General features: G+C 29.8%; 2 protein-coding genes across 9 annotated transcripts in view; both read right to left on the bottom strand.

Moving 5' to 3' along the window:
* ATP8A (ATPase phospholipid transporting 8A1) overlaps window positions 1–17,418 on the bottom strand; it is a 109,547-nt gene extending 92,129 nt beyond the window's left edge. For 2 of the 8 annotated variants that reach the window (XM_014424944.3, XM_067051565.1), the window contains exons 1-2: window positions 17,244–17,409; window positions 13,025–13,145 (exon numbers count right to left, since the gene is read on the bottom strand). In XM_014424944.3, coding sequence (XP_014280430.1) covers window positions 13,025–13,127 — 103 coding nt within the window. In that variant the 5' untranslated portion in view covers window positions 13,128–13,145; window positions 17,244–17,409. Of the gene's footprint in view, window positions 1–13,024; window positions 13,166–13,383; window positions 13,541–17,243 lie in introns of those variants that run through there. The other 6 variants (XM_014424951.2, XM_014424952.2, XM_014424948.2 and 3 more) reach the window with 6 other exon arrangements.
* A 5,996-nt stretch (window positions 17,419–23,414) lies between these two features.
* RpL39 (ribosomal protein L39) lies at window positions 23,415–26,237 on the bottom strand. Its single transcript, XM_014424959.2, has 3 exons — window positions 26,088–26,237; window positions 25,909–26,012; window positions 23,415–23,553 (listed from the first exon to the last, which is right to left on the bottom strand). Exons 1-3 carry the CDS (start codon window positions 26,088–26,090, stop codon window positions 23,505–23,507), a joined length of 156 nt encoding a protein of 51 aa, XP_014280445.1. The 5' UTR covers window positions 26,091–26,237; the 3' UTR covers window positions 23,415–23,504.
* Window positions 26,238–26,311: the final 74 nt, after the last annotated feature.

The following is a 26,311-nucleotide window of genomic DNA, read 5'->3' as shown; positions in this document are numbered from 1 at the left end:
AAAATCTTACTAAAAATCGGTACATTTAGCCTTAATCTTGTCTCTCATGAGAGATATTACAGATGGAAAATTATAAAAAAAAAAATTTTAAAATGCCGTAATATAGTCAAAAATTATTTTTGAACCACGAAAACATCAACGAATTAGCCGAAAAAGTACGTTTTTTAAATTTTTCTGACCTGATCAAATAACCATTTAGTTTATTTCTAGATCCCTTGGAATGGACCGACCCAAGTTATGAAATTTGCATTCTGTGACAATAGCACATAGACACCAAGCCTTGTTCCTCAGCGAGTATGACGCAAGCCTACAGATATAACGAGAAAGGATTTTGGTTGCAAAATATGAAATTGTTGATGTATAATAGAAAAAATTCTTTTTTTATATATATAGAACTTATGATATGAATTATATACAAACCAAAATTAAATTGTCCAAAACCTAAAAGTTTCCTAGAGTAATAAAATGCGAAGAAGTATAACTTGTATTTTTTAAGTAATTTTACGACCACTGTACCTTTCTAAAATGTTAAACGGAAATTTTCGTTTCAGATACAATTAATTTTAATTTTAAAAAATGAGTAATTATAAAAACTGTTTTCATTCATAGTACAAACCTTCATAAATAAATTCATAGTAATAGACTGCTTCCATCAAGTTTCATAACTTAATAACAATTTCTTTTAATAAATTTCCTTAAAAGAGTAAAATGTCAAAAAAATGACTAAATTAACAACTTCGAAAAATATAATATTCATTGATAAAATAAAATATTCACAAAGGCTATTAATTGAAAATTTATTTTTGCAGCAACATTTATTTTTGTAGTCATTTTTCTGAAAATAATAGACTTCCGCTCAGCTGTATTTTTTTTATTTATATCTGTATTTCTTTATTGCTAGATCTTCCGGGTGGGCCTTTCATGCTAATTATATACAGTTAGATCTTCATTTAACAATTTACAATGGTAAGGACAAATAGTCTCTTGCAACAGACACCTATAACTATTACAATGTCGAAGTAATTTAACAGTTATAAATAATAAGGATGAATTATTTAAAAATTATATAATAAAGTAAAAAATAATGATAACTATGTAATTTAAAAATGAAAGAAAAAAACACATATTTATAGAATTTGGGTTTGTTTCATAACCTTAGAACAAGGTTTTGGGGATTAATTTTTTTCTTTGATACATTGCTTGTCAATTTACAATTTTATTATTCAGTTTATACCAAAGAGGTTAGTAAATCTCATACGGATGTGCATTACCGAAGCGTTTAATAAGGTACGAAACGGTAATCATTTTGCTGAGAAATTCGAGGACCGGTTGGATTTAAAATAAGGCCATTTTTTATCACCTATATTACTTAATCTAGCACTAGAATACGTCATAAAAAGTGTGATGAATACCGAAAATGGCTTAACTTTGGGTGGTAAAATACTGGTGCTTGGGTATGCTGATAATTTAGTATTATTGGGTAAGGACAAGGAAACTACAGAACTAAATACAACTGCGGTAATCAGGGCTTGAATAAATAGGGATAAAACAAAATACATGGTTAGCAGTAGAAATGCGAACAATTACGGTGATATAGATGTAGGAGGAAATACGTTTGAACAGGAAGATAGCTTTAAGTATTTAGGTTCTACGGTAACTAGAAAAAACAACATTGATGAGGAAACAAAAAGGGTGAAGGCGGGAAATGCTTGTTATTATATTAAGAAACTCCTTAGCTCGCGCCTTCTATCCAAAAACTTAAAAATTAGAATTTAAAAACCTATTATCCTTCCTATTGTTCTTAATGGATGCGAGACGTGGTTTCTTACACTAAGGGACGAACAGGGCTTTAAGGTTTTCGAAAATAAAGTATTACGTAAAATAATTTTAGAAGGCAGAATTTAGAAGGCTATTGAGAGAAATGTACACGGTAAATATAATTGAAGTTACAGCATTGCGGCGTATATGGTTGTAGGGCTTAGTAACGCGTGGATCACTAAAATGTTAATAAACACTGACCGAAGGATAGACCGAAAAGTAGTTGGGAGGATTACGTTAAAACTAATTTAGTAGAATTTGGTTTGGATGGGCATGAGGATGAATGTAGAAAGCGATTGGTGGTATCGGGGTCGTTAGGCCTTTATTATTACTATTTACATTTTATTTTTTTGGTTGGGGTGAATGTGGTTATAACAATGCCGTAATTAGAAAATGTGGAGTAAAACAACTTCCCATTCAGCTATCTCAGTAAGGCGATTCAATACATATTATTCATTCCTTTACATACATTATGATTCACATAGATTATATACATTGTAGATTAGATACATTATGATTCATTCCTTTTATATATTATTTTTTATTTTAATAATATTATTAAACGCGTGAGCTTGAAAAACCGCGACATCTTACCACCCATCTCCACTACAAGTAGGCATTTCATTGGCTTTTAATCCGAGGAAATAGATAAGCATTGTAGACTTTCAACAATATGTACATATTTACATCAGACTTCCAACAGCCAAGTCAACTTTCAACCGTAATGTTATCTTCAATAGCTTAGTGATAACTGTTATCCTAAGCTCAAAAGTATATAAATGGAAAAAAAAATATGAAGTAAAATTGTTGAAGAAACAATAAAAACCAGTCCAAACAAAGAGTACTCTGAAAAATTGAGGTAATTTTTAAAGGTAAAAAAATCGTATCTCAACAACGGACTAAAAATGGAAGAAGATAAAAATGTGAGGTAATGACACTCAACTACATTTTTGCATAAGTATCCATCCTTCAATAACTGGCATTTTCTTCTAAAACATATATTGTATAAAAACTGAAACGGTATACGGAAAATACATTCGGATATAATGGTAATCATTTTATATATTACGGTACTTAACTTTAACTACGGCATTAACCTGTTAATTGAAGTAGCCATTAACAAATTATTAAAAGCTGATTTAATCGATTTTTTAAGGAATTTTAGGAGATTCAAATTTCGAAAATAATAATGTAGGTATCGAGATACTGTAAGTGCTAGCTGAATGAAGATAGCAAATTGAAATTGATAAACATTTCAACATCGTAAAAATTTTCATTTTTTCAGTTACCATGTTTTTGAGTGTCTTACACAAAATTGTTATAAAATAAAAGCTGTGATAAATATATAAATAAGAATATGGTGAATGGTGAATTAATTACATTTATTTGAAGTTCTTTGCTAATTTAAGTAAAAATATTTTAGACAAACTCTTAGAATCTTAAAATAAAAATTGAGACAATTTCAGTTCATTGAAACAAAAAAGCTATTTTAAAACCGACTTTGATTAAAACAAGCTATTATTTAAGCTTGTGTTAAATCTTTACAACATTTATCTTCCTTCCCGACAATATTTCGCCACGCTCTCCTTGAATCTGACCAAATAGCTCACATTATTTTCATTGCAACGGACTTTTTTTTCATAACGTTTACTCCCAAACTGAATTTTTTTGACAAACGGGATGATTATTCTATAGGTTATCAACCCATTTTAGCCAAAAAGAGAATGTTGAGTACTCATTTTGGGAAACCGCCAAGAAATAAAAGTAAATCCATCCAGACCGTAATTGTACCTCCGCCCCTGCGGACTCAAGGTTGCTAGGGTGACGCCGTAACAAACTCCACTACCCCTCAGACAGTCAATATATTGAAGAAGTTTATAATATAAACAGATGAGTGAAAATTTTAATTAATGAGACAACGGTAGACAAAATAATTTGATTTTAATTTGTAAACTAAATGGGGAGAGATCCTAATAATATAATAATAATCCACGTAATATAATAAATTAAATAGAAAGCAAAAATGAAAAATAATTATTTTAATCCTACTAAAGCTTACGTATTTGGAATATAAACAGAATAAATACATTTTTTATATAATTTGAAGCATACTTGGGATGGAAGATGGGGCCCCAGCGATGGTCATGAAACGTCATTTATGAGTGATTTATAATTAAAGAAATTTAAGCATGGAAGAAAGAGACTTACAAAGAATCCACATACAACTCTGAAGACAAGAAACTGCTCGTAGATTCCGATTGCTACAACACTTACTTGACAAACGCTCTAAACTTCCCATTCACTACAAAAAATTATTATACACTACGATAATCAGACCAATTTGGACATATGGAATTGAGCTGTGGGGCTCTGCCAAGCCATCAAATTCTTCCCGCATCCAATCCTTACAATCCAAAATCCTACGTAAAATCCTTGCTGCTTCTTATTACGTTACAAATGAACTCATCCACAAAGCCCTTAACATCCCATTCGTTGCAGATTTGGCCCAAAACAGATATGCGTCTTTTCATTCCAAACTCATTACCCATCCTAACCCATTAATTCTTAACCTTTCATCCTTAACAATCCCTGATAACCCTCCGAGGCGTCTGAAAAGAAGATGGCCACGGGACCTTCTAATTTAAATTGATGCTTGAAGTACCAATGGGTGGTTCCTTCCCAAGATTTTCACGTGTATATGAAACATACAACATATTTACTTATTGTATTTATTATTTATACAGTTGTAAATCGCATTAAATAAATTAAAGAAAAAAAACATGGAAGATATCTTTTTCACTACACCTAACTAAATGAAGATATTCTATATCCACTTAATAATATTGACCGTTTAGACAGGCTTTTAGCGGTCAGTTGAAGGTAGGAACTAGAAGATATAAAAATATACTTATTCCAAAACTTGCTTTACCCCTACTAGTTACAACAGGTCCTATTTACTGTTTTACAGCGGTAAAATAAAATTAGTTAAAGTAGAAGTGGATTTATAGGAAAATAAAGAGTTAGAAGTAGTGATAGCTAAGACTGATAAGAGGCCTCTTACGCTTTCTAACAGACTTATCAACACAATTTTAGAAAAACTATTAGAGGATAGTTGATTACTTTTGATTTTTAAACACTACTAAATAGTGCATTGATTATAGCTGTAAATTACAGCTTAGTAATATTATTCTTTAAAAATCCGTTAGAAAAAGATTTTTAAATGTAGTTGGGTAGGCGTTCACCTGAGACATTCAGAAACAAATTGTTGGATCTTCTGACACCCGAGCAGAACAACGAAAAGCAAAAGCATTCAGACCTGTTGAGTTCTGCACGAAAAGTAAAAATAAAGAATAATCAATCACTCGATCCAAAGTCTACAAATTCTTAAATCTATAGTCTATCTTCAAGAGCTCTAAGTATGTGTGGCTTCCACGTGTTCTAAGTTCCGACTTTGGCATGGGTTGGGAGTTTGTAACTATTTAATGAAATACCGCCAATGATTTCGGGCCAAATGATATAAAACAAATATAATAAAATAAATATATAATAAAATAAAACTTCAGTACGTCCTCCATTTTGTTTCAAAATTATAGACTAGGACTAGGAGGTTTAATGTTACTAAACACACTTTTGGGAGCGCTGTGCCTTACCACGCACGATACTACAAACTCCAAGGACGCAGGTTCGAATCCGGCTGGGCAGAAAATTATTTTCTGGTACACTATAGCTGTAAGTAAATCCAGTGGGTTCTGGAGCCTCCTGAAGTCCACCCAGCCTCATAAAAATTGGGTACCCTTAATTGGGTAAAAATCTGGCGGTCCAGCGTGGTTCTGACCAAATCACCTCCTTACACGATCGTTGGTCTAGTGACAGTACTTCCTCACAAAGTACGGAACCCTTCATGGGTTGTGGCGGTACAGATTTTAATTATTTTTTAAACACCTACAGGCTCCAAACAATATAATATAAATTTGGTCTTTATTAGCCCAGCCGTTCAACGACGAAAAGCTGACAAAACATGTGAGATTTTATGTAATATATATAAAATATGTTTGTAATTTATGTAAAAACCGAAAAAAAGTACTGCCGATATCAATTTAACGATGGACAATTTATCTGTTATTTTATTTTTAAAATTAATAATATAAAACAAAATAATCTTAAAAAGAACAAACCGTTCTTTTAGTAAACGTGACCGTATAACTATTATGAAAAAGCAAAACAGTAAATAGTACCATCATTAGTCATTACTGAGACATAAAACATTACTCATCACAGAACATGGCATATCGTGGCTTAAGCTACAATACCTCAAAAATAACAGAAAAAAACTAAACAAGAATACGACTTTAATACGTATAATAATAAAAGATTCAATGCATCATTTTAGAAACATCTAATCTCAACCATCGTTTTGTAGGATACCTAAATTATATTTCCTGACATCACGGATTCTTTCGAAATGTCTGTAGAATGAACTATTATTTTTTTTTTATGTTATACGGTTTTTTTCTGAGTTACTGAATATCATAGCTTACGTGACGGTAAGATAAAACTTATGATGAAATACAGAATTATTTTGAAAAAACAAATCATTTGAATACTTACACAGAAAATATACTTGGCAAGATAAATACACTGGTAATCCGTTTCTCTTCACAATGACTCATTGACAATGAATATATGAAAAGCAAAAGTTCATCTTAACAAGAATGGAAGACCAAAACAAATGATGCGAGTAATTAGCCAACCAGCTAATTAACCAACGAAGCTGTATGGACATAAACATGATCAAGAGAAACAGCATAAGAAGAATTAAAGAAGAAAATGGTGATATTACAATCACATGGACAAGTTCCCGATCCTGAAAGTCTTCGACTTAGTTCTATGAAATGAAATAAGGAGAATACTTAAAATGAAAAGTATCCTTGAAGATCTTTTGGCAGTGTTTGAATGAAAACCCCTAAAGAAATAGTATGGATAACCAACTAAGAGTTCAAATATTTTTTTCTAGAACAAGGATTAAAACTTAGGGGTAGTCTGCGTCTTTTGCTGTTGATTTTCTTCGAGGATGGACTCCCCTTCTGCAGAACTGATAGAAAAAGTGCTCCACTGCGCAGACGATATCGCTAGTGAATAACTCTTCAGAGAGACTACAGCAGGTTGAGACAGAGTATCAGGAATAAATTACCCTAATAATTATAAAGATCCGAAAAAGCAAAGGTATACAGCGATACGAGGGAGGGATAAAGGATACCATGCGGTTAAGCACTGAAGACAGAAGATTGCGCCTGCATGTGCTACTACTTCGCAAACTAAGGCAATATATTTGTTCGGGTGATTCACGCTCATACGTTTAACTTACAAAAATTTAAGCGATGGGCAGAAAAGAAAAATTTTTATATAACAACCAAAATCATTTCAATGGTAGATAATTTTGAAAAATCTATTCTTGTATTTTAATACAAATCTAACATAAGAAGCGTATTGATGCAATGTATCACCAACAAGTAGATTATGTCGAACCGATCGTAAATCATTGTTGTCAGAGTAATGAATGCAAACACATTACTCATGCAATATCCACTAAATTAGCTTAATACAGTATTTATGAATTCATTACTCAACGTCATAGCATCTTCATTATTAAATATTGAACACATTTCATTATATTTTTAAAATAACAAACAATAAAAAGCAAATAACAGGAACGGTGATAATCAAAAATTAATTTCAGATTTTGCGGGCTCGGCAGTTTGAGATAAAAGGTACGATAACGAATACTTATCTACGTGAGAAGCAAGAAATCTCGAAACATTTAAGACAAATATCAAAATACAAAAAAAAAAAAATTATTTATTTAGGATTGAAAAAAACTGAGAAGGATACGAGGATGGTTGATCCTCAGCTCTCTACATCATGAGGAAGGACGTCACTTAAAAAGGATGAAAATCTAAAATTTCAGTAATTTAATCTACGAAAATATATACAATATCAAAAAGTTATTAAAAAAAACTATTGATGCCAAATATTTTTATTGAAAACTTAAGTTTCTCAACGATTTGAGCATAATTTATTGTTTTCTAATAAACAGTTTAATAATGGATTAGATTATAAAAAATCTGGTGCAGCAGGCGCATCACACATTTTTTGCTTACCATACCTACTTACGTCTTCAAGTTTTGTTAAGATTGGTGGACTCGAGTTGGAGTTAACGCTATTTTTCGTTGTTTTTTTGGGGAGGGGGGAATCCCGGACCAGGAAAGGCGAAAATTACAAATTTTTTTTATTTTTTTGTTGCCACAAAAATTCATATTTTAAGATTTCTTGAGGTAGTAATAACAAATCTAAATTTTCCATTTGGTAGAATACAACAGTTTAGGAAAAGAGAACGAAACCGGCATGCAATTGGGCAAGATCTTGCGGTTTCGGCTTTTCGTGTTCGAATCTGATGTATTTATTTTTTTCCTTTTAATTATACATAAAATTCTGTAATATACTGTTTTTATTCATTGTTTATTAATGCTTACAATGAGAAATGGTAATTGTTTTTTAAATGAACAAAATTAAAAATACTTTAGAGGACGATTTTTTGGAAAAATTTTCATTAGAGCCCAGTTAAGTCTATTAAAAACTCATCAGTTATTAAAAAGCACTTAATTGATCATTGATTCACCAAATTTGATCAAAATCGATAAAGTAATTTTAGAGGAAATAAAAAAATCGAAAAATCGATTGTATAAAGTGGCACTTCCAATCGGTCGATTTTGTTGAAAAAGTTGCTGTACCATCCTAGGCATACCCCTACTCACCCCCCCCTTAAAATGAAATTTCAGTTTCTTGCGGCTTTTCGTTTTTGAGTTAGGCTGTTCACAAAGACCATTTTGCGAAACTTAGTTATTTGGACTCAGAGGACCTCAAAATGTATATATTATTATTATATATATTTTATGGTAGTATCAATCCCTTTTCTTGTGTGTTTCCTTTGAAAACTCGAATTTGAAATATTGCACAAACGCAATAGATTTCATTTACAGTGGAAGTAGAAATAAAAATTAAATTAAATATTGATTAGAGTCAACAGGCAGGTAAATAATTTCAAGCACATACTTTATTAGTGACAGTCAAATAATCGATCGATATTTGAATGCGACATTTATCGAAGAAAAATGTAATTCGAACTGTTTTAATAAAAACAGAGGAGTTATAAAATAAAAAAAATCGATTTCAGGTTTCTATACAGAAATATAAAACATATAGTCGAGATTTTAATAACGCTATAAAAGTAATTTTGAACCAATAAAATGTTTTGGTAGTATAATAATAACACTACGTTCATTTATCAACAGCTTTAGTAAACAATGAAATTATCGAACGGACATTTATTAAGTCCACTCCAAAGAGCGTAATGTCACGTTCATACGTCATACAGTAAATTTTATATTGATTTTCGTTTAGAATATCTTGATGAGATGTGTGCTAAAACCGATAAATCTTATCTATACAACAAAACAAATAAAATTCCGATCAGCATTCATCAACTATAATTAAAATAAGAAATAAAAAAAAAAACTAGTTGGATTTAGGTAGCTTAGGTATTTACCTATCAGGTTAGGTAACTGTTATGTATCCATAACAATAAAACCACGATCAGTGTTCACTAAGTCTAATTAGAAAAAAAGTCTTTTTGGAGTTAGGTAACTTTATGGAACTTTACCGATTGATTTTTTGAAACTTTATTAACAGAGAATAAGATGCACAACTTAGATGTTACTAAGCGAAAATAAAATGTACAACTTTAACCTTACGAGGTACCTATATTTTCGGTGCAGATGAATACCAATTGTAGATTGTTCATAACACTAGGTGATCGTATGGTCAGCATGAAGCTCAATGATTAATTTCGATACTAGAATCAATCTACGGCAAATAAGTTATACCCTATTATAACTTGAATTTGAACATAAAGAAAACATAATTAATTTAAAATCACACCATAAACAATGATTTACAAGTGTAATGGACACATTACATATCAATGGTTTGGCCAATAAAGACACTGAAAGATCACTATCGATAAGTCCCTTCAATCTTTAGGGAGGAAAATATTTATTGGGATGAATATAATAGTTAATAGTATTACATGGTCAAATCAAGTCTCAATCAGAAAAACTGCAATCAATTTTTTTTTTCTCCTTTTTTAATTAAAACATGATGAATTACACTTTTTTGTCAATCGACATCTCAATCTATTATTTGGCTGTCTAATAACATATGGGCTTGGAAATATTTATTTGTTTTCCTGTTGTACTAACAATTAATTTAATCTGTACTTTTATAAAATAATCTATTATTAAACAGTTTATTTAAAATTCCTTATTAATATTTAAATTGATTCTTCTGAAAACCTTGAGAGAACTTACTTTTAAATAAAATATATCCTTTTCGTCAGAATATGTGAGATTTTGATAAGTTAATTAAATTCGATTTAAAGCTTAATGTAAATTATGGATTTTTTTAAAAATTACATATACACTAATCAGAGAATAGTATTAATGAGTAATTTCAATACTATGGGTTATTTATTGACAGAATAGAGTTTTGGTGAGGAAATCTTCATTTATCGGAATTTTCTGTTTCCTCAAGGCCAATGCATCTAGCAATGCATGAGTCCTCTACATTTATCTGTAGAGTTGTTAATTATTTAGTTAGTTAAATTATAATGAGTTAATTGTCTCATTGCTCTTTCTTCTTAGGCATGTCACAGGACATTCGTTTCAGTTAATTTTATGGAAATTATAGTTCATTTTTTAAGAGTTATTAAGTCGCGTTTAGGTGAATGATGATCTCCCCTCCCTACCGACTAAGAAAGGACAATATGTGGTGCAGTTAAATGGTATATTTGTACTGATTTGTGCCCGTCAAAATATTTTTTCTAATATTCACAAAACGTTTAAATTTTCTTTCAGCAATAGAAAAATATAATATTTATAGCTGTTGAATTATCAAGGAACGCAGGAGGAAGCCAAATGCTCCTTTCTACAAAATTCTCCACTAATGGCGGCTGATTTGAGGTCTTTTACGCCCTCCTATTCCGTTTATAATATAATATACTACTCATGAAAGTGAATGACTGATTATCATGATCGGCAAGAGTATTGCTGGGATAAATTTTAATAAAACTTTTTTTTTTCGGCGTAAGAATAACCCATATAAAATTGAGGAGGCCATGGCAGACAAGCATGTTGAGTTGGTACACATGCGCGCTAGTAAGAAGCCGATGTCTTTTCAGTTCCGGCGAGTAAGATATTTTATATTAATTAGAAATCATTATAAAATAGTTTACAGTTAATTTAACAAGCTTCATTTGGAGTGGTTATACAGGTGTGTATGTCTAACAGTTCTTGAGATAACAATCTTTGCTCAAGATAACTCATTTACAACAAATGTAGCACTTAGTTGAAAGTTTGTAAATATATAGATGACATAATTATTAATAGTTGATTAGCAATTATATTAGTGCAATATGATTGATAAGGGTATTATTATCACTGCACGGCAGCATTAAAAATACTTTTACAATTTTTTGACATAGTGCTGTATTTGTACTTTTAAATTTATTGGTGGAACTAAAAGATATTTTTTTGTATTTTCCAAAGCTATTGATAAAGGGTCAAGAAAAGATTTAGAGACTTTCTACAGATCATTTTTTCTTTAGGCTTATATTTTTTGCTAGTTATTAAATTGAGTATGCGACCATAGCGTACTGACATTAATATGTAATTTTCAACTAAATAAAAGTGGAATTTTATCTATTGATAACACGGAGAAACTTTTTCAAACTTTAATTTATTAAACAACCAAATCATTATAAGAAAAATGACCTGGTACCAAATGATGCTAATATATTTTTCAACACAATATTGATCATATTGATTTGAAAAAGAAACCTAGATCAGAATGAGGTGTAACCAACCCAAAATATATTTTAACTAATTTGAAATATAAATCAAATACAAAATCAATTGGCTAATAAATTATTGTCACCACCTAATTTAAAACTAGTAAAAGAATAGATGGATACAATGAACAAATAAATTATGAAACAACTAGAACAAAAACTAACTGATTAATAAAATAATAAACAACCAAATGATTACTAACATTATGTCTTAATTACAGTATGTCACACTATTTAGAAGTGGACAGAGATTTATTAAACCCACAAATAAAAATTTAATCTAATTTTAACAAAAAATCATGCTCAAAATGTAATCGATGTGGAATTATTAACATAAGCAGGATTAATTTATTTAAAAAAAAATAAAATATTTACATTTAGAATAGTTCATCATATCATCAGCATTCATTTTAATCTAATTTAGGAATATAAAATTATTAGTTAAGAAATTTTTAATTAGCTCGGAGATATTTATTTCCTATGCTGAACTTTAAATTCATTGAATGTATATATTATATAAATTCAATAAATATTGAATCGTATAAAAAAGAACAATAAAATATTATTTTAATTTTTTTAATTAAACAATAAAGTATTATTTTAATTTTTTAAATTAAACAATGAAATATTATTTTATTCATTAAATTAACTTCTCAAATACAATGAGATTTTAAGTTACATATAACTCAAGATATCCTTATTAAAGTTTTTAAAAGATTCATATTATTGGATTAAAACAAACTTTTTATAGTCATTTACAGTATTATAGTTCTAAAAAATAGCAAAAAAATCAATAAAACTAAAGAAATTAAAAAAGTTACTACGGGTAAAAAAAATGCCAGTTCATTTATACCTATCATTCAAAATATAAAGGGAGATAATGGTGTCCCTCAACTGATTAACATTATTAACGATAACAACAAAAAACAAGTTATTCACATTGATATTGTTACCATGAAATATTGAAATTAAAAGAGAGAAAGAACTAGAATCTTTCAAATATTAGAATAAGTAATCAGTGATACAAATCCAGTGGGGTTCCCGAAAGATTTAATGATTACCTTATACAAAAATATTCTTAAATAGCTTGAATAACTGAATAAAATATTAATTAACTAATCATAAAATAAATATGATTAAAAAAATAGGGCATCCATGGTTAAAGAAGCCAAGACTAGTTAGCCCAACTATGAAATCTAAGATAAATAAATTATTATCAAGGCAAAATTAATTATTCCGGCTCACCCCTAGTTGAATTAACTGCTCCGTCAGTCTGAACTATAGGATTTTCTTCATTGTGCGAAAAACTTGTTTCAGAAATTCCTTCGTCTTGTGTCTGGGAGGTCATTCTTCATAGGAGGACCTCCTAGAATCCAAACCCATAATTTAAAAGTTAATCACCGAGCCAGTCCAAACTTCTTTTCTAGTAAAACGCAGTTTAAATTAAAGAGAAATTAATGCAGTTCAATTATTTAGCATGAAAATTATCCAAAATGATATATTAATTTTGAAGGAAAATTGTAACTCTAAAAAAATTTAAATATTCTAGAAAACAGAAAAGTAATTTTAATGAGAACACTATAAATAATAAAAATGGAACACACTGAGTAATTTTTTAAAAAAGAAAATAGAAGATATTCATGGCATCATTGACACATTAAAATTAGGAACTTTTTTATAACACGTTAATAGTGACAGCTCTGAACTGCTATACAGCAAAGCAGATCAGGGAAGACTAGAGAAGCAGTGGTAGGGGGATTGGACAAGAATGAACTGGGGGTGGGTACTCCTAGAAGTGGAGTGGGGGGCAACATAATAATTAATCTTACCTTACTCAGACAATTTTTAAGAAAGGTGTATTAACCAGCATCAGTTCTCCACTTTTTAAAAAGTAAATGATAGATATATTTAAAATATTTCATTGGATATTGTTAGAAATGAAATACATGAGGAAAAGAGTCTTTCACTTCATGTTTCATAAAGTTACCAATAAATTGTCTTGAACCAAATTTTCCAAACCAACATCAATACTCATTCAACTATTTCAATATCCATGTAACTTAAGGTTGTAGCAGATAAAAATATTAAATTAAATTTAAAAAAATTAATTAATGCATTTATAATAAGTAAGAGTTATTATAATAATATATACAGAATTATTATAAATTAACAAACTTTGAATTTAATAAATTAATTTAAATAATAGATAGACATTTTCCTGACACTAAGTTAAGATGAAATTGTAGATAAGAATTGTCCTAAATATAAGTTTTCAAGTATTAAATAATTCATATAATATGTTAGGTTTTATTTTCTCAGTACGAACGATAAAAACATAAAAATCAACTGGTAATGTCTTACGTTTTTTTAAATTGTTAATATTTCAAGATTTTCACATTTTCCCTGAAATGGTACACATTAAATTCATTAAATAGCTATATTATGGACCAATAAGCTATAAATCGACTAAAATAATTGTATATTGAACTAATATTATACCAAAAATATTTAGGTAAGGATATCTAGGGAAATTATATATGTTATGTTAAAATAAATTTAAAAATAATTAATTATAATGGTCTTTGAAATTACTTATTTATTAAAATTAACTTCTAACAGTAATTATAAAAAGGGGTTAATATACAGCAGAAAAAAAATTTTAAAACTGAGTTTAATTTTCATTTATCTGTAGTTCGCAAATGGGAAACAAAAGCAAAAAAATTATAGGTAAATATGATATCTATTTATCCCTACAATATAATATTTATTTAAAACAAGACCATGAACAAATATTTTACTAAATGATTATTTGTATTGTAAAAATTTGAAAATATGCATACTGCAAATGAAAGTCCTGGAGAGAATGAAAACATTAAAATCAAGATAAATATTTAAATTTATAACGAAATTAATAGGCTAAACATGAAATCAACAAAATAAGTAGCAGTCTAAGTCAGAAGTAACAGAATATTCGATAATTTAAGAAATAAATTATTAGTAGATTTTTAAATATGCTGTCACAAACACTAAATGAGTGAACAACTTTTTAGAAACAATTGTACAGTTAAAAAGAACTTTTGAAAGTAATAGTTCAAACTATGTATAACATACCTCTATTTCTCTCTATTTCTCTTAGGAATAATATAGCAGTCTTAGATAATCATTAAATAATTTGAAGTGATTAATCTGCTAAAATATGCATTAATATCCAAACTAAATATCAAAGTTGTAGGGGAATAAAAATAGAAAATTTTCATAATTAATTATTGGCAATCAGTACACATACAATAACATTATGAATAATAACTACTTGGATATGAACTAAATAAGCACTATAATGTTACATAAAATCCAATACAGTAAATGACAGAATGTTGAATACATTTTAATTTGTGAAGATCTTTATTCCTATCTATTTCCATACACTAACATATTTCTTAGAATGTATTCACAGTGTAGTTTAAATCACTTAAAAGCTGTATATACAAAAACAAATTAATTAGAGAAGTATAGAATAAAAATAAAAATAAATTTTGACAATTCCTTTTGTTTAGAACATTAAACCAGAAAAAATTGAAAATGAGTAAAATCAGCATGTAGTTATCATGGTCGTTTTAAAAAGAAATACTAAAAATGTCTTTAAAAATAAATTTTAACACTTTTGATTAATTGATTATTTAATTAGATTTAGATGAATTATCTAATTAGATAAATAGATTTGATTAGATTATGATCTTTGTATGTATAGAGTATGCATGTACCCACTAATTAAACTTTCATAATTACAGTGAATCAGACGATAAAAATTAAATGTAAAAATTGGAAAAATAAATTATAAGCAAAACTATGAAACGTTAAAGTATTAATATATATACATTAATATTACGTCATGTCAAGATAAGAACTAATTAACATGTACAGGTTTGACCAATAAACCGTGTACAATAATGAAATTAAGTAATTTCATCTTAACAAAAGCAGTTAATAGCCATTGCTCTTTAAGCCCTTAGAAATGTCAACTACCTGGAGGAATGACCTGAACTTTGTGAAAAGGTCGGATGACACAATAAATTTTAGGAAAACTGGCATTAGAATTACTAACATATGCAATTTAACGAATAATTCAACAAATATATGAGAAACCCATATCAATAAATATTATGTACCGTTCAGAAAATATGAAGTAACTAATAACAAATAATAATATGAATTCTTAGATCTTATCATTTATAAATAGGAGACATATTGGATATATATCTTTTTAACTGGGATCTTGAACCAAGAAGTGTAAATTTTAATCTGATTTTTTTTTTTTTAAATTAATAAGATAGTAATTTTTTGACATGTATAGATGGTTCAATTAGAAAATGAGTCAATAACAAATGTTTGATAATTTAATTAGTTAGAGAACGTCAGATAAAATAAATATTTGCTATTCTGACACACAGATAAAGAGAGAATTAAATACTTTTGATTCTTAATATGGATGTTTCATAACACCCTCCTTTTTCTCAAATTTTCCTCCTCCATCCTTTACAATAATCAGAAAAAGATTCAGTAGAAAAAAATCTACATCTATCTGTTTAACTCACTCTTCCTCTTAAAAAATATAAATGAAAATAGATAAAGCTAAGTAGATACCAAAAATTATTAAATAAATTGTGCAAAATTATACACAATTAATTAAACATACTGTTTTTTTCTATACATCAACCCAATTTACATTATTTAAAAACAACTTTGCATAAACAGTTCAAAATAATATATAAATTATCTAGCTTCCGAAACAGAAAATGAGGCATCGCAGTAAAAAAAAAAAATATCAAAAAGTAAACTTAAAGAACCTGCTATAAACTTTAAGATTCCCCTATCCTATATGATTTAACCCCTGCTAAAAAAACATTCTTCTCAACTGTTTAAAAGTAATTATTGACTTCCTAAAATATACATTTATTTTATTTTGAAAGAATTGCATTAGTATTAAAAGCATTAAATCCAGTAACTTTTCTGGGACCTAGCTAAGAAATATTGACTTTATTGATCAAATGTCAAGAGTGTCCAACTAAAAGCAGAAAGGCCAATATATCTACAAGTAACCTGATGCGACAATCAACCATCAATCATGTGTCTTTACAAGTAATGATACATACATACTATCAAAAAATTAATGATATCCAATCCAAACCCCTTCAAGCTATAACTGCTAGATTTTCTATTGCCCTGAGAAACATTTTATTGCATTACCAAGGACTGACACAATATTGTAGAGGGAATACATGCTTCTATCATTGGCACAAGGCCAAAAAAATAAAATGTCTAAAAATACAACATTACTTAGTCATAATAGTGAATTCATGTTTAATTTGACTAGTAGTATTTAGTGGGAGAATAATGAGGCCAATAAATAATTAGAATACACCAAGTAAAGTCTAACCCTGGTATATGAGATTTAAAATTTACTCACATATCCTGCCTTCAATTTCAGTGTAATCATTCCTTAATTTTGTACCCATTACAAAGTATACATTATTATCAATGGTTAGAGGTGCTCTGGTTCAAACATAGCGCTATAACCTTTGATTTATCAGAAGGTTATGTAAACAAGTTTTTTTTTTAATCATCTGATAACAGATTGTTAAGATTTTGAAAATTGAAAGTAATAATAATAAAATTTACTTCAGCCCAATTACTATCAGAAGGGAGGGTACATTGGGATTTTAGAAGACTAAAATTGATCTATATACTAGTAGTTACATCCGCCAATCAAGTTAAAGATTTATAAAAAATACTTTAAAATAAAGAAAAATTTATGCTTACAAAAAGAAGGTGTAGTTTTTACTTCAAATCATTTTTATTTTTAGATATTGGAATTTTATCAATTACTTCACTCCATTTCATTACATCATTTATACAAGTATGGGCTTACGCAGAGGGGGTAGCTGCCCCCCTCCCAGAAGTGAAAAAATTATCAATTTAATAAGCAAATAATCATAATAACCAATAAAACACTACTATAATTAGATATAATTGTCTTGAAAATTTGGTTTCATTCACCTTTTCCGTGCTGAAATGTTATAACCTGGTTGACTATAGCTTGCTCCCCCCCCCCAGTTTTGATCCTGTGTATGGCCTTGTTGCAAGATCCACGAAACGATTTTGCAAGTGTTAGCATGAAAAATATATTGTGATCCAATAATACTTCTCTTTAATGGTGTATCATAAATTTTATAAATAAATTATACATATATGTATACAAACTGAATTGTGAATAAAAAGTATTATGTAATCAGGGTCACCTGATTTTAGGAGAATACGTCTTTTTATGGAAAAAAAAAAGAAAGTGAATTTAAGAAAAAGATGAAGAGAGAAAAATAAAAGAAATTGAGACAAAATAATAGAATTTATAACAGGATGTCCTGCTGCAGTCTTGTCAGTCTTCTAGTTGTGGTTGGGTTTCCCAAGTTGTAAGTTCCAGCAGTTCCAATTCTCCTTTAACTGTAGGTAACTGGGAGTGGAACTTCATGAGCCTTTTTTTGATGTAATCTTCTATTGTTTTTATTTATAATTCCCGATGCAATAGACTGTTACCTACAAACCAAGGAGCATCCACTGCAATTCTTACGATTTTATTTTGTGGCCTGACAGCTTTTTTAAAAATAAGAATAGCTATTGCTGGTTTTAATTTGGATTTTCTATTTAGGATAGCATTACTAACCTAGCTTAGGGTTGTGTTAGTTTGAAGTTAATATGGCGGTTCCAGGTAAGGGAACGATCGAGGTGAATTCCCAGGTATCACAGGCAGGATTCCATTTTACATTTTTACCTTTGAGGATCAGTGGGCGTATGAGAATAAAAACTTTTAAAGTACATTTTTCAATGTTCAGACTAATCATCCATTTATTGAAATATAATTTAGTCCATTAAGGTGACTAAAGATGCAAAAAGAATTCTAGCTATTATTATGTCATCATGTTGAGAGAACAATGCTGTATCGTCAGCGAACATAGCTATGGAGGTATGTGTGGACTGGACGATGTCGTGAACATAGAAGTTGAACAGAATGGGATAAAGGACTGAACCTTGTGGAGTACTGGCTTAGATTTGTCTGAGGGTAGAATTTGTGTAATTTATTCCAACAGAAAATGTTCTGCCGTTGAGGAATGAGCCCAAAATTTTGTATAAGTATTATGGAGTGTCCACTCACTTTAGCTTGTATAGGCCTCCATTCGTCATTACAATCCTCCAGCCCATTAGAATAAGCCATATCTGCCTAAGTCACTTTACCCAGAGCTGACCCGGAAGTTGCAAGTATCATAGTTGCATTATGTGCAGCGTAAACGGAGACTTTTAATAAGGAGCAGTAGGAAAGAGTGTGGGTCAGGAATTGCTTGAGGAATCGACTGAAATTTGATCATCGTAACCTACGTCGGGAATTGCAGCAGGGTTGATTATTCATCTTTATTTTTCCCTGCCTTCACTTCTTTACAGGAGGCTCACTCATGGTGCACGAGGAGAAAGCTTCTGACAGTTGGAAAAATATTGTGCAATATTTTTTCAGCCTTCTATTTTCTACAAACTTCTGACGGTACACAATAATTTTCTAAAATTTCAGAAAACGTTTGAATGTCCCTCAAAATATTGAATACCCCCTTTTGCGCACTATTTCTCCTCACACTTTCAATATATTTGCACAGCGACAACTGACAACAAGTTTTGCCCTTTACGAAGGAACAATATAGAAGTGGGATTTTCCGATAATCGGCGTAAACGTAAATATTCATAACCCCTCAGGCTTTTATCCAAATCCAACGTCGTTACAACTGTTGGAAACATTGCTGCCGATTTTCCGCTATTTTTCACCTTAACGGGTAATTGAGGGGTATTCAGGTATTTTGGGTAAAATGAATTTACGTTATATATAGGTGTGCTTGTGCAGTGGTGCACTAGTCTTTCGACTAGTTTTGTTGGTTATTATTAGAGACTTTGTCTATTACTAACAAGTTATTATTTTTTCTTAGATATTAAATTTTAGGACATAGGCTTACCTAGAACATTAGGGGCTCGTGACATTTTTCTTTTTGAGGCACGGTGTTTATTTACTTTTGAGGCATGGCATGAATATAATTTTTAGTCCTTGGGCCGATTTGTTTTTTGGTCCCGGGTCGGATTTATATTTGGGGCCCTGGGTAGATACATTTTGAAGGTCTCGGACAAATTTTGTTTTGGGGTCCTGGTTGGATATATATTTGGTCCATGGGTTGGAATCCTTTTTGGGTTTCTGAACGGATTATTTTGGGGCCCGAGGCTGATACAATTTTATATTTTTGGGCAAATATATAAGACTAACGCTTTCCCGTCTATCGGCATCACATATGGTAAGGTTGATATGTTGTGATAGTTCACTGTCAAGGGGTATCCATATGACATTTAATGCGAATGTTAGTCAACTGGCGTTACTTGTACGTCACGCGACACCCAGTGCTACATTGCAGTCACGACAGTAAAACTATCGTGGTAATGAAAAATACTATCATGATTGTAACTATCAAATAGCTACACTATGGTAATGGCTAAAACATTTGCCGCAATAACGGAAACTATATGATAGTTTACTGTTAAGGCATACACATGTGATAGTTAATGTGACAGTTGCTTCACAGACATTATTTGAACTATCAACTATCAGGTCAGAGCTAGTGTGACATTACAATAATGATTGTAATAGCCATACAGTTACAATTAATTATAACAATTCTCCAAGAGCAGAATATTTGTCGGGTAAAACGTGTATTGTCAAGGCTCTGAGCGGGTATTTTATGGTCGGGTGAATCTGCAGCACTGGGTGGAAAGCTTTCTGCTCTTCCAGCCCATATCAACGCCAGTCCTGTATTTATTCCATAGGGCTTATAGTTATTTACGCTTTTACTTCATTCCTTACGTATGAATTATGGATTATGCACAAACGTATTTCTTTTGGTAGACCTATATTTCGAAAACTGCTAAATGGATTTTGACCCTTTTTGGAGGTTGAAAGTTGGGGATTAGTATAAAAATGATCCAGTATTAATTTTTAGCATATTCCATCCACTACATTTACTTACACACGCCCAAATGTATATTCTTTGAAACACTAATATTTTGAAAACAGAACGTCTTATTCGGTCCAATGTTGTAGAGCAGTTGGGGATTAGTGTGAGCATGATCTAGATAAATTTTATCAAATCCCATCCTGTACTTTGGGTTACTCTTCCGGAAAAGTCTTTAAATAATTTAATTATCTTTCACATTACCACAAATATGGTATATTAAAAACTGTATATTTTTTTAATTTGACGCAAATAAAGTTTTATTTCATAACTTTTGTTCATAACTTTTTATCTGCTGGAAAAATCGAGGATTTCTTCAATAGCTAGAACATTTCTAGGACGACCTACAACATTTAAAAAACAGGCATGTCCGATTTAGGTAATTTTTTTATAGTTTAGGTATAATTACCTATACCTATATTATAATAATTACCTTAGGGATACGATTGACCAAAAAATATATATTTTTTGAGTTATGCGCAAATAATGTGTACTTTTTCCAATATTTTCTTAGCCTTTCATTTTGTCACATATATATTATATAAAAGAATGTATACTTTTCTACGTTCTATTTTGTTTAACAGCGTAAAACTTCGTTCGTCATCAATACCGCTCAATTCTTATTAACTTCAGATAATATTCAATCTATTATATTTATGTTTTATATACACGCAGGCATTAAAAAATTGTATACATTTGAGTTATGTACAAATCTTTGCCATACCTTACTTCGTACTGGATATATCGAGGATTTCAATAACTTTAAATTTCCCCAGGACGTCACCGAACATTTTTTAAAAAAAAAAAGCATGTGAATCGGTAAAGAACCTTAGATAAGATAAGGGTCAAACAAATATTACATTTTTATGAGGTGTAGATAAATAAGTGTAGAAAATGGTAAAAAAAAAATTATTTATTCCTGCCGGTGTTTCTGATTTTCAGGTGGTAACGTCGGCAGGAATAAGTATGTTTTTAAATACTTAAATAAGTAATAAAATTCTTATTACTACAAACCAATCAGCATCTGCATTATTATTGATGCTATATATAAACAGCATTAAAATTTTTATTGTAAATTCCTGATGGTGTTATTGGAGCTTAGATCTGCCCTGGAAATCTTGACATGGCTATGATTTTGACTTTTTTTCTTCAAATTTTGCAGAAGCATTTTCTCACTAAACTTTTCATGGATATATTATTAAGCTTTTTCCTGAGATCTTTCACAAGTATTCAAAATGGTACTATTTTTAATGGAAAAAGAAATTGATCATTTTTACCATTAATCTGATATAGTCTACACAACTGGAGCAACTACAGTTGCCACTACTTTGTAGACTATTACTTATTACAATATCCCAATATAACAGAGTACATATTGAATGCAAAAATAAAACAACACAACAAAAGCACCTTTATTTGTCAAAAAAATATTCAGCTATGTAGAAATGACATCATTCCTATTAAAGATTGTTTTGTTTTTTTCAGTGTGACCATTCAGAGTAAATAATGGCAATGCTTGGAGGAAATTGAGAAACTAAAAATGTTCCCACAACTCAGTGACCATTTTATTTTGCAGTGGGACTTTCAAGCCATGGGGAGAGGAAAACTTTTGTCTGAGAGATGTTTATTCGTTAATTTAATTGCATGTCAACATTTTGTAGTATAACTTGCATGTAAGTGAAACATATAGGAATTGAGATCAGTAAGAAATCCAGCACTTCAATTAATCAAGATCGCCAAGCATATTGTACTCGTCTACATTGGCAGAGGGCTAAGCTGCTGAGAGAAAAAGAGCTTTACGTCTTGTCAAAGAAACTATTGATGAAGTAGAACTACATACAAGGATAGCGGCTGAGAGAAGAGCAAACTGTATACATAGCTATTGAAAATTAATGTTCATTTTTATGATGGTTGTAGTAGGTTAACACAGGCATGCATTGCTTCCCACTGCTGTGAAACCTATATTGGCTAATAGGCAAGGTGGGACAAAAATAAATAAAGGAATTCTTGCAGGATAATGAACCAAATCCAAGGAATGGAATCCAATGAGTGAAGAAAGCTGCATATTCCAGCTTCATAACTAAACATTTGAAATTTGAGGAAGCATCACCAGGGGTTAAAACTATTAAAAAAAAAATCTTGGTCAATTTTACTGACTAACACTAAAATAGCACTATTAAAATTGAAGCATGATATGAAGCCCAGAACTACTAAATGCCTATGGATGTCATAACAGGTCTAAATCTCAATTTCTCATGAATAAGTTCTAAATGAAAATTAAAATGTTGCAAAACCAAAATGTACTAGCTAGAGAAACAGACAGTTTTACTAACAGTTTGGTAGGATATGAATTTTTGACATGAGAAGCAGAAATGGAGATTGGCATGTAAATAAAACTTAGTGTATTATGTTTTTAATGACAAGTTTATTCAACTTACAATTTAAAATTTGTATGTTTTATTATAAATTAAATATGGATTCACCCATGAAAAGTTTTAAGTTAAAGTTATCAAGCATTAAAAAAGAATCAGGAATATTAAATAATGAAATTTCTTTAAATTAAAAAAAACATTTATTTTTTTTATTAGCTTATAAAGTAGTTATTTGAAACCAATGTAACACATGACTTCTTCCAACACTTAAAGCTTGAGCTTGGTACGCCTCCAGTGACGCCTCTTGGCATTATATCTGTAAACAGAAAAGAAGTGTTAAATGCAACAATAATTATAATAGCAAATGTAATTTAAAATAAAAAGAGAATAAAATAGGGGCATAAATTACTGTGGGCAAAAAGAAATTCATGAATTTTAGTTATGAATGAGTCAAGTTCTATAATTTATATTGCTTTAGATGGTAACATTTGTACAGAAAAAACTTGATAAGTTGAAAAAATCTGATTGAAAAAGCAAGCACCGAAGCATTCATAAATAAATGAAACAAAATTATAGACAGGACCAATCCTTAAACCCTATTGTAGTTCAAACTTGAAGGGTTGAGTGAACCTGAGTAACCCGAAGTTTATGAGGGTTTCATTTTTTGGTAAGTAATGCAGGCATCATACTTTTTTATATAAACGGGTTACAATGTTAAATGCAACAATAATAATAACACCAAATGTACTTTAAAACATTAAATAGAATAAAATAGTAACTCTCTCAATAGTATAAGTTAGATTGTCATTGGTTATTAGATTATCTAGACAATTTTAAACATTTTCAACAGAATCAATGAAATTTTGAACAATAAATAGTTTACAGGCAGATTCAGAAAAATATAAATTAGGCAGTACTTAATAGTATGATTAAGTAATTGATAGATATATTAAAATCACCCTTTGCCATAATAAGAGAACAATATTGAAATAATTTAGACTAAATGACCTTAAGTAGGACGAAATATATACGTTGGAAGATTAATGATTGACCGCGTGTATAGATGAATGGATTATATAAGTATTTTTTTGGGAAGAGGAAGGGAGAATAAAGTTGATATTTGTTTTTTGCATCCCAAAAATATCATAAAAACAAATTTATACAGCAACTGAAAAACTAAATTTTCTCACAGAAAATATTTATCTCTAGCCTTTGATTTTTTTCAATGTAGGTTGCAAATTGCAAACTCCAACAATCTACAAAAACACAAGCAGAGTTCTGGGCCATCTAAACTCCAAGAAATGGAACATACTGTATGTTCATAGATAAATTAAAAACGTGGAAATAACAAAAATTTTGAGGTTTTCTTTATTTAAAACTTTTTTTTTTTTTCCCTATTTACAGATAAAAAACTAATAAGACAAGGAAGTGCAGAAATCCAGCTTTCCAATAAGTATAACATTGTAGGGAGTAACAAATTATTTTCATGAATGCGATTAGTAAAAAAAAATTATTTCCAATTTTCGAATTAAGTGAAAAATCATAAGTTAGGATTTCAACAGATTGTAAAAATAAATTCTACATGAACCCCCCCCCCCAATTAATATGTTTGTCTACTTTACTTAAGGTTTCTTTAAGTTTTTGTCCTTTTTAATCCTCTTATTATAATCAACAATATCAAACGGACACAATTAGTACATAATAACCATTAAATACAAGCAGAGCAAAGCAAGGCCAGGATACAATAATCCCTCCCTTCTCAAAATTACATAGAATATATGTTAACACCTAGAGTGCAGAGGTTTAATATCACTAAAGTTTCTATGAAATTGGCATTCCCACACACGTAGCTGCATATGATATGTAAAATGTTTTTTCTCTTGTAAGCCCAATAATTGCTATTCACAGTGGTCTTTATCAACTGAGGTCACATACCAGTTCGAACATTATAAACCTATTGAATTATCATTCTTATGAATGAACACGTCCTAACTAACTTCAGAAATCAAAATATTTTGCTTCCACTATTGATGTTTTCAAGTGTTTTGGTAAACTGACCACTTTTAAAGCAGGGAATTAAAGGAGTATATACTGTAATAAACAACACTAAATAGAACAGTACCACTTAGTTAACAATTATAAAAACTACAGGGTATCACCATTAACATCAGAATTTCAATTTTAAGTTCTCATGGGATCAATATCATAAGATGGTAAGATAATGATTGAGTCAATTTAAAAGTTCAAACAGAAATTACTGAGCCAAAATTTAATAAAAAAGGAAGTGGTTATGGCAGAGACCACAGTCTACTGACAATTTCTCCTCATAAAGATAGTATACACAATTATTCTGAAATTTCGGAATGGTTGACCAATTACAAAACATGAATTACAGTAGTATGTTACCATCCATCATACACGTTTTCTTTAATTAGATAATGTACTATTACTGGTACCATTAAAAATACAAAGGTTCACAAGCAGAAAAAAAAAAGAATGGAAAAATGCAGTGCAAGATTTGTCATAAGATTCAGTGTACTAAGAACAGTTAAGTTAAGGAAAAAATATATTTAAAATTAAAAGCAATAAGATAATGTAAAAATAACAGCTTTGCAGTTTATGGACTTCCAAAATAGTGATTATTTATTAAAGCAATAACATATTTACTAACCTGATAGTGTTACCAGTTCTCATCCTGACCCATTGTGGGATAGGTCGGTTTTGCTTCAGCTTCTTGGCGAGCTTTTGCTTTATCTTGAATGTTTTGTGGGCCGACTGTAATATTAAAACGAATTAGTTATACCAAATAAAGTATAACATAAGATGAAATTAGATCTAAAAATTTCTTACCATCTTCCAGGAGTGAAGACCACGCGACACAAAATGAAAGAAAGTGAACACAAATGGCAGTGGTTTTATCAGAAGCTGCCTAGATCTCTAACTGCATAAATTACTAGTTTTAACGATTTAATCTATGTAAAAAATTGTATCAAAAATTATTTAAATATCTTAAATTAAATAAAGTTGATAGATTATTTTTTTCAGAAATATAAATAAATAGAAATCATTTTAAT

This window comes from Halyomorpha halys, unplaced genomic scaffold (genome assembly GCF_000696795.3).
Source record: "Halyomorpha halys isolate HHAL.00 unplaced genomic scaffold, Hhal_1.1 Scaffold485.1, whole genome shotgun sequence".
Taxonomy (NCBI): domain Eukaryota; kingdom Metazoa; phylum Arthropoda; class Insecta; order Hemiptera; family Pentatomidae; genus Halyomorpha; species Halyomorpha halys.
This window is presented reverse-complemented; position numbering and strand designations above follow the sequence as displayed.

What these genes read in the sequence shown, in the direction of transcription:
- RpL39 (XM_014424959.2), bottom strand. An exon ending in AGAACTGGTAACACTATCAG is followed by an intron (nt 23,554 to 25,908) that starts GTTAGTAAATAT and finishes TTCTGTTTACAG; the next exon opens with ATATAATGCCAAGAGGCGTC.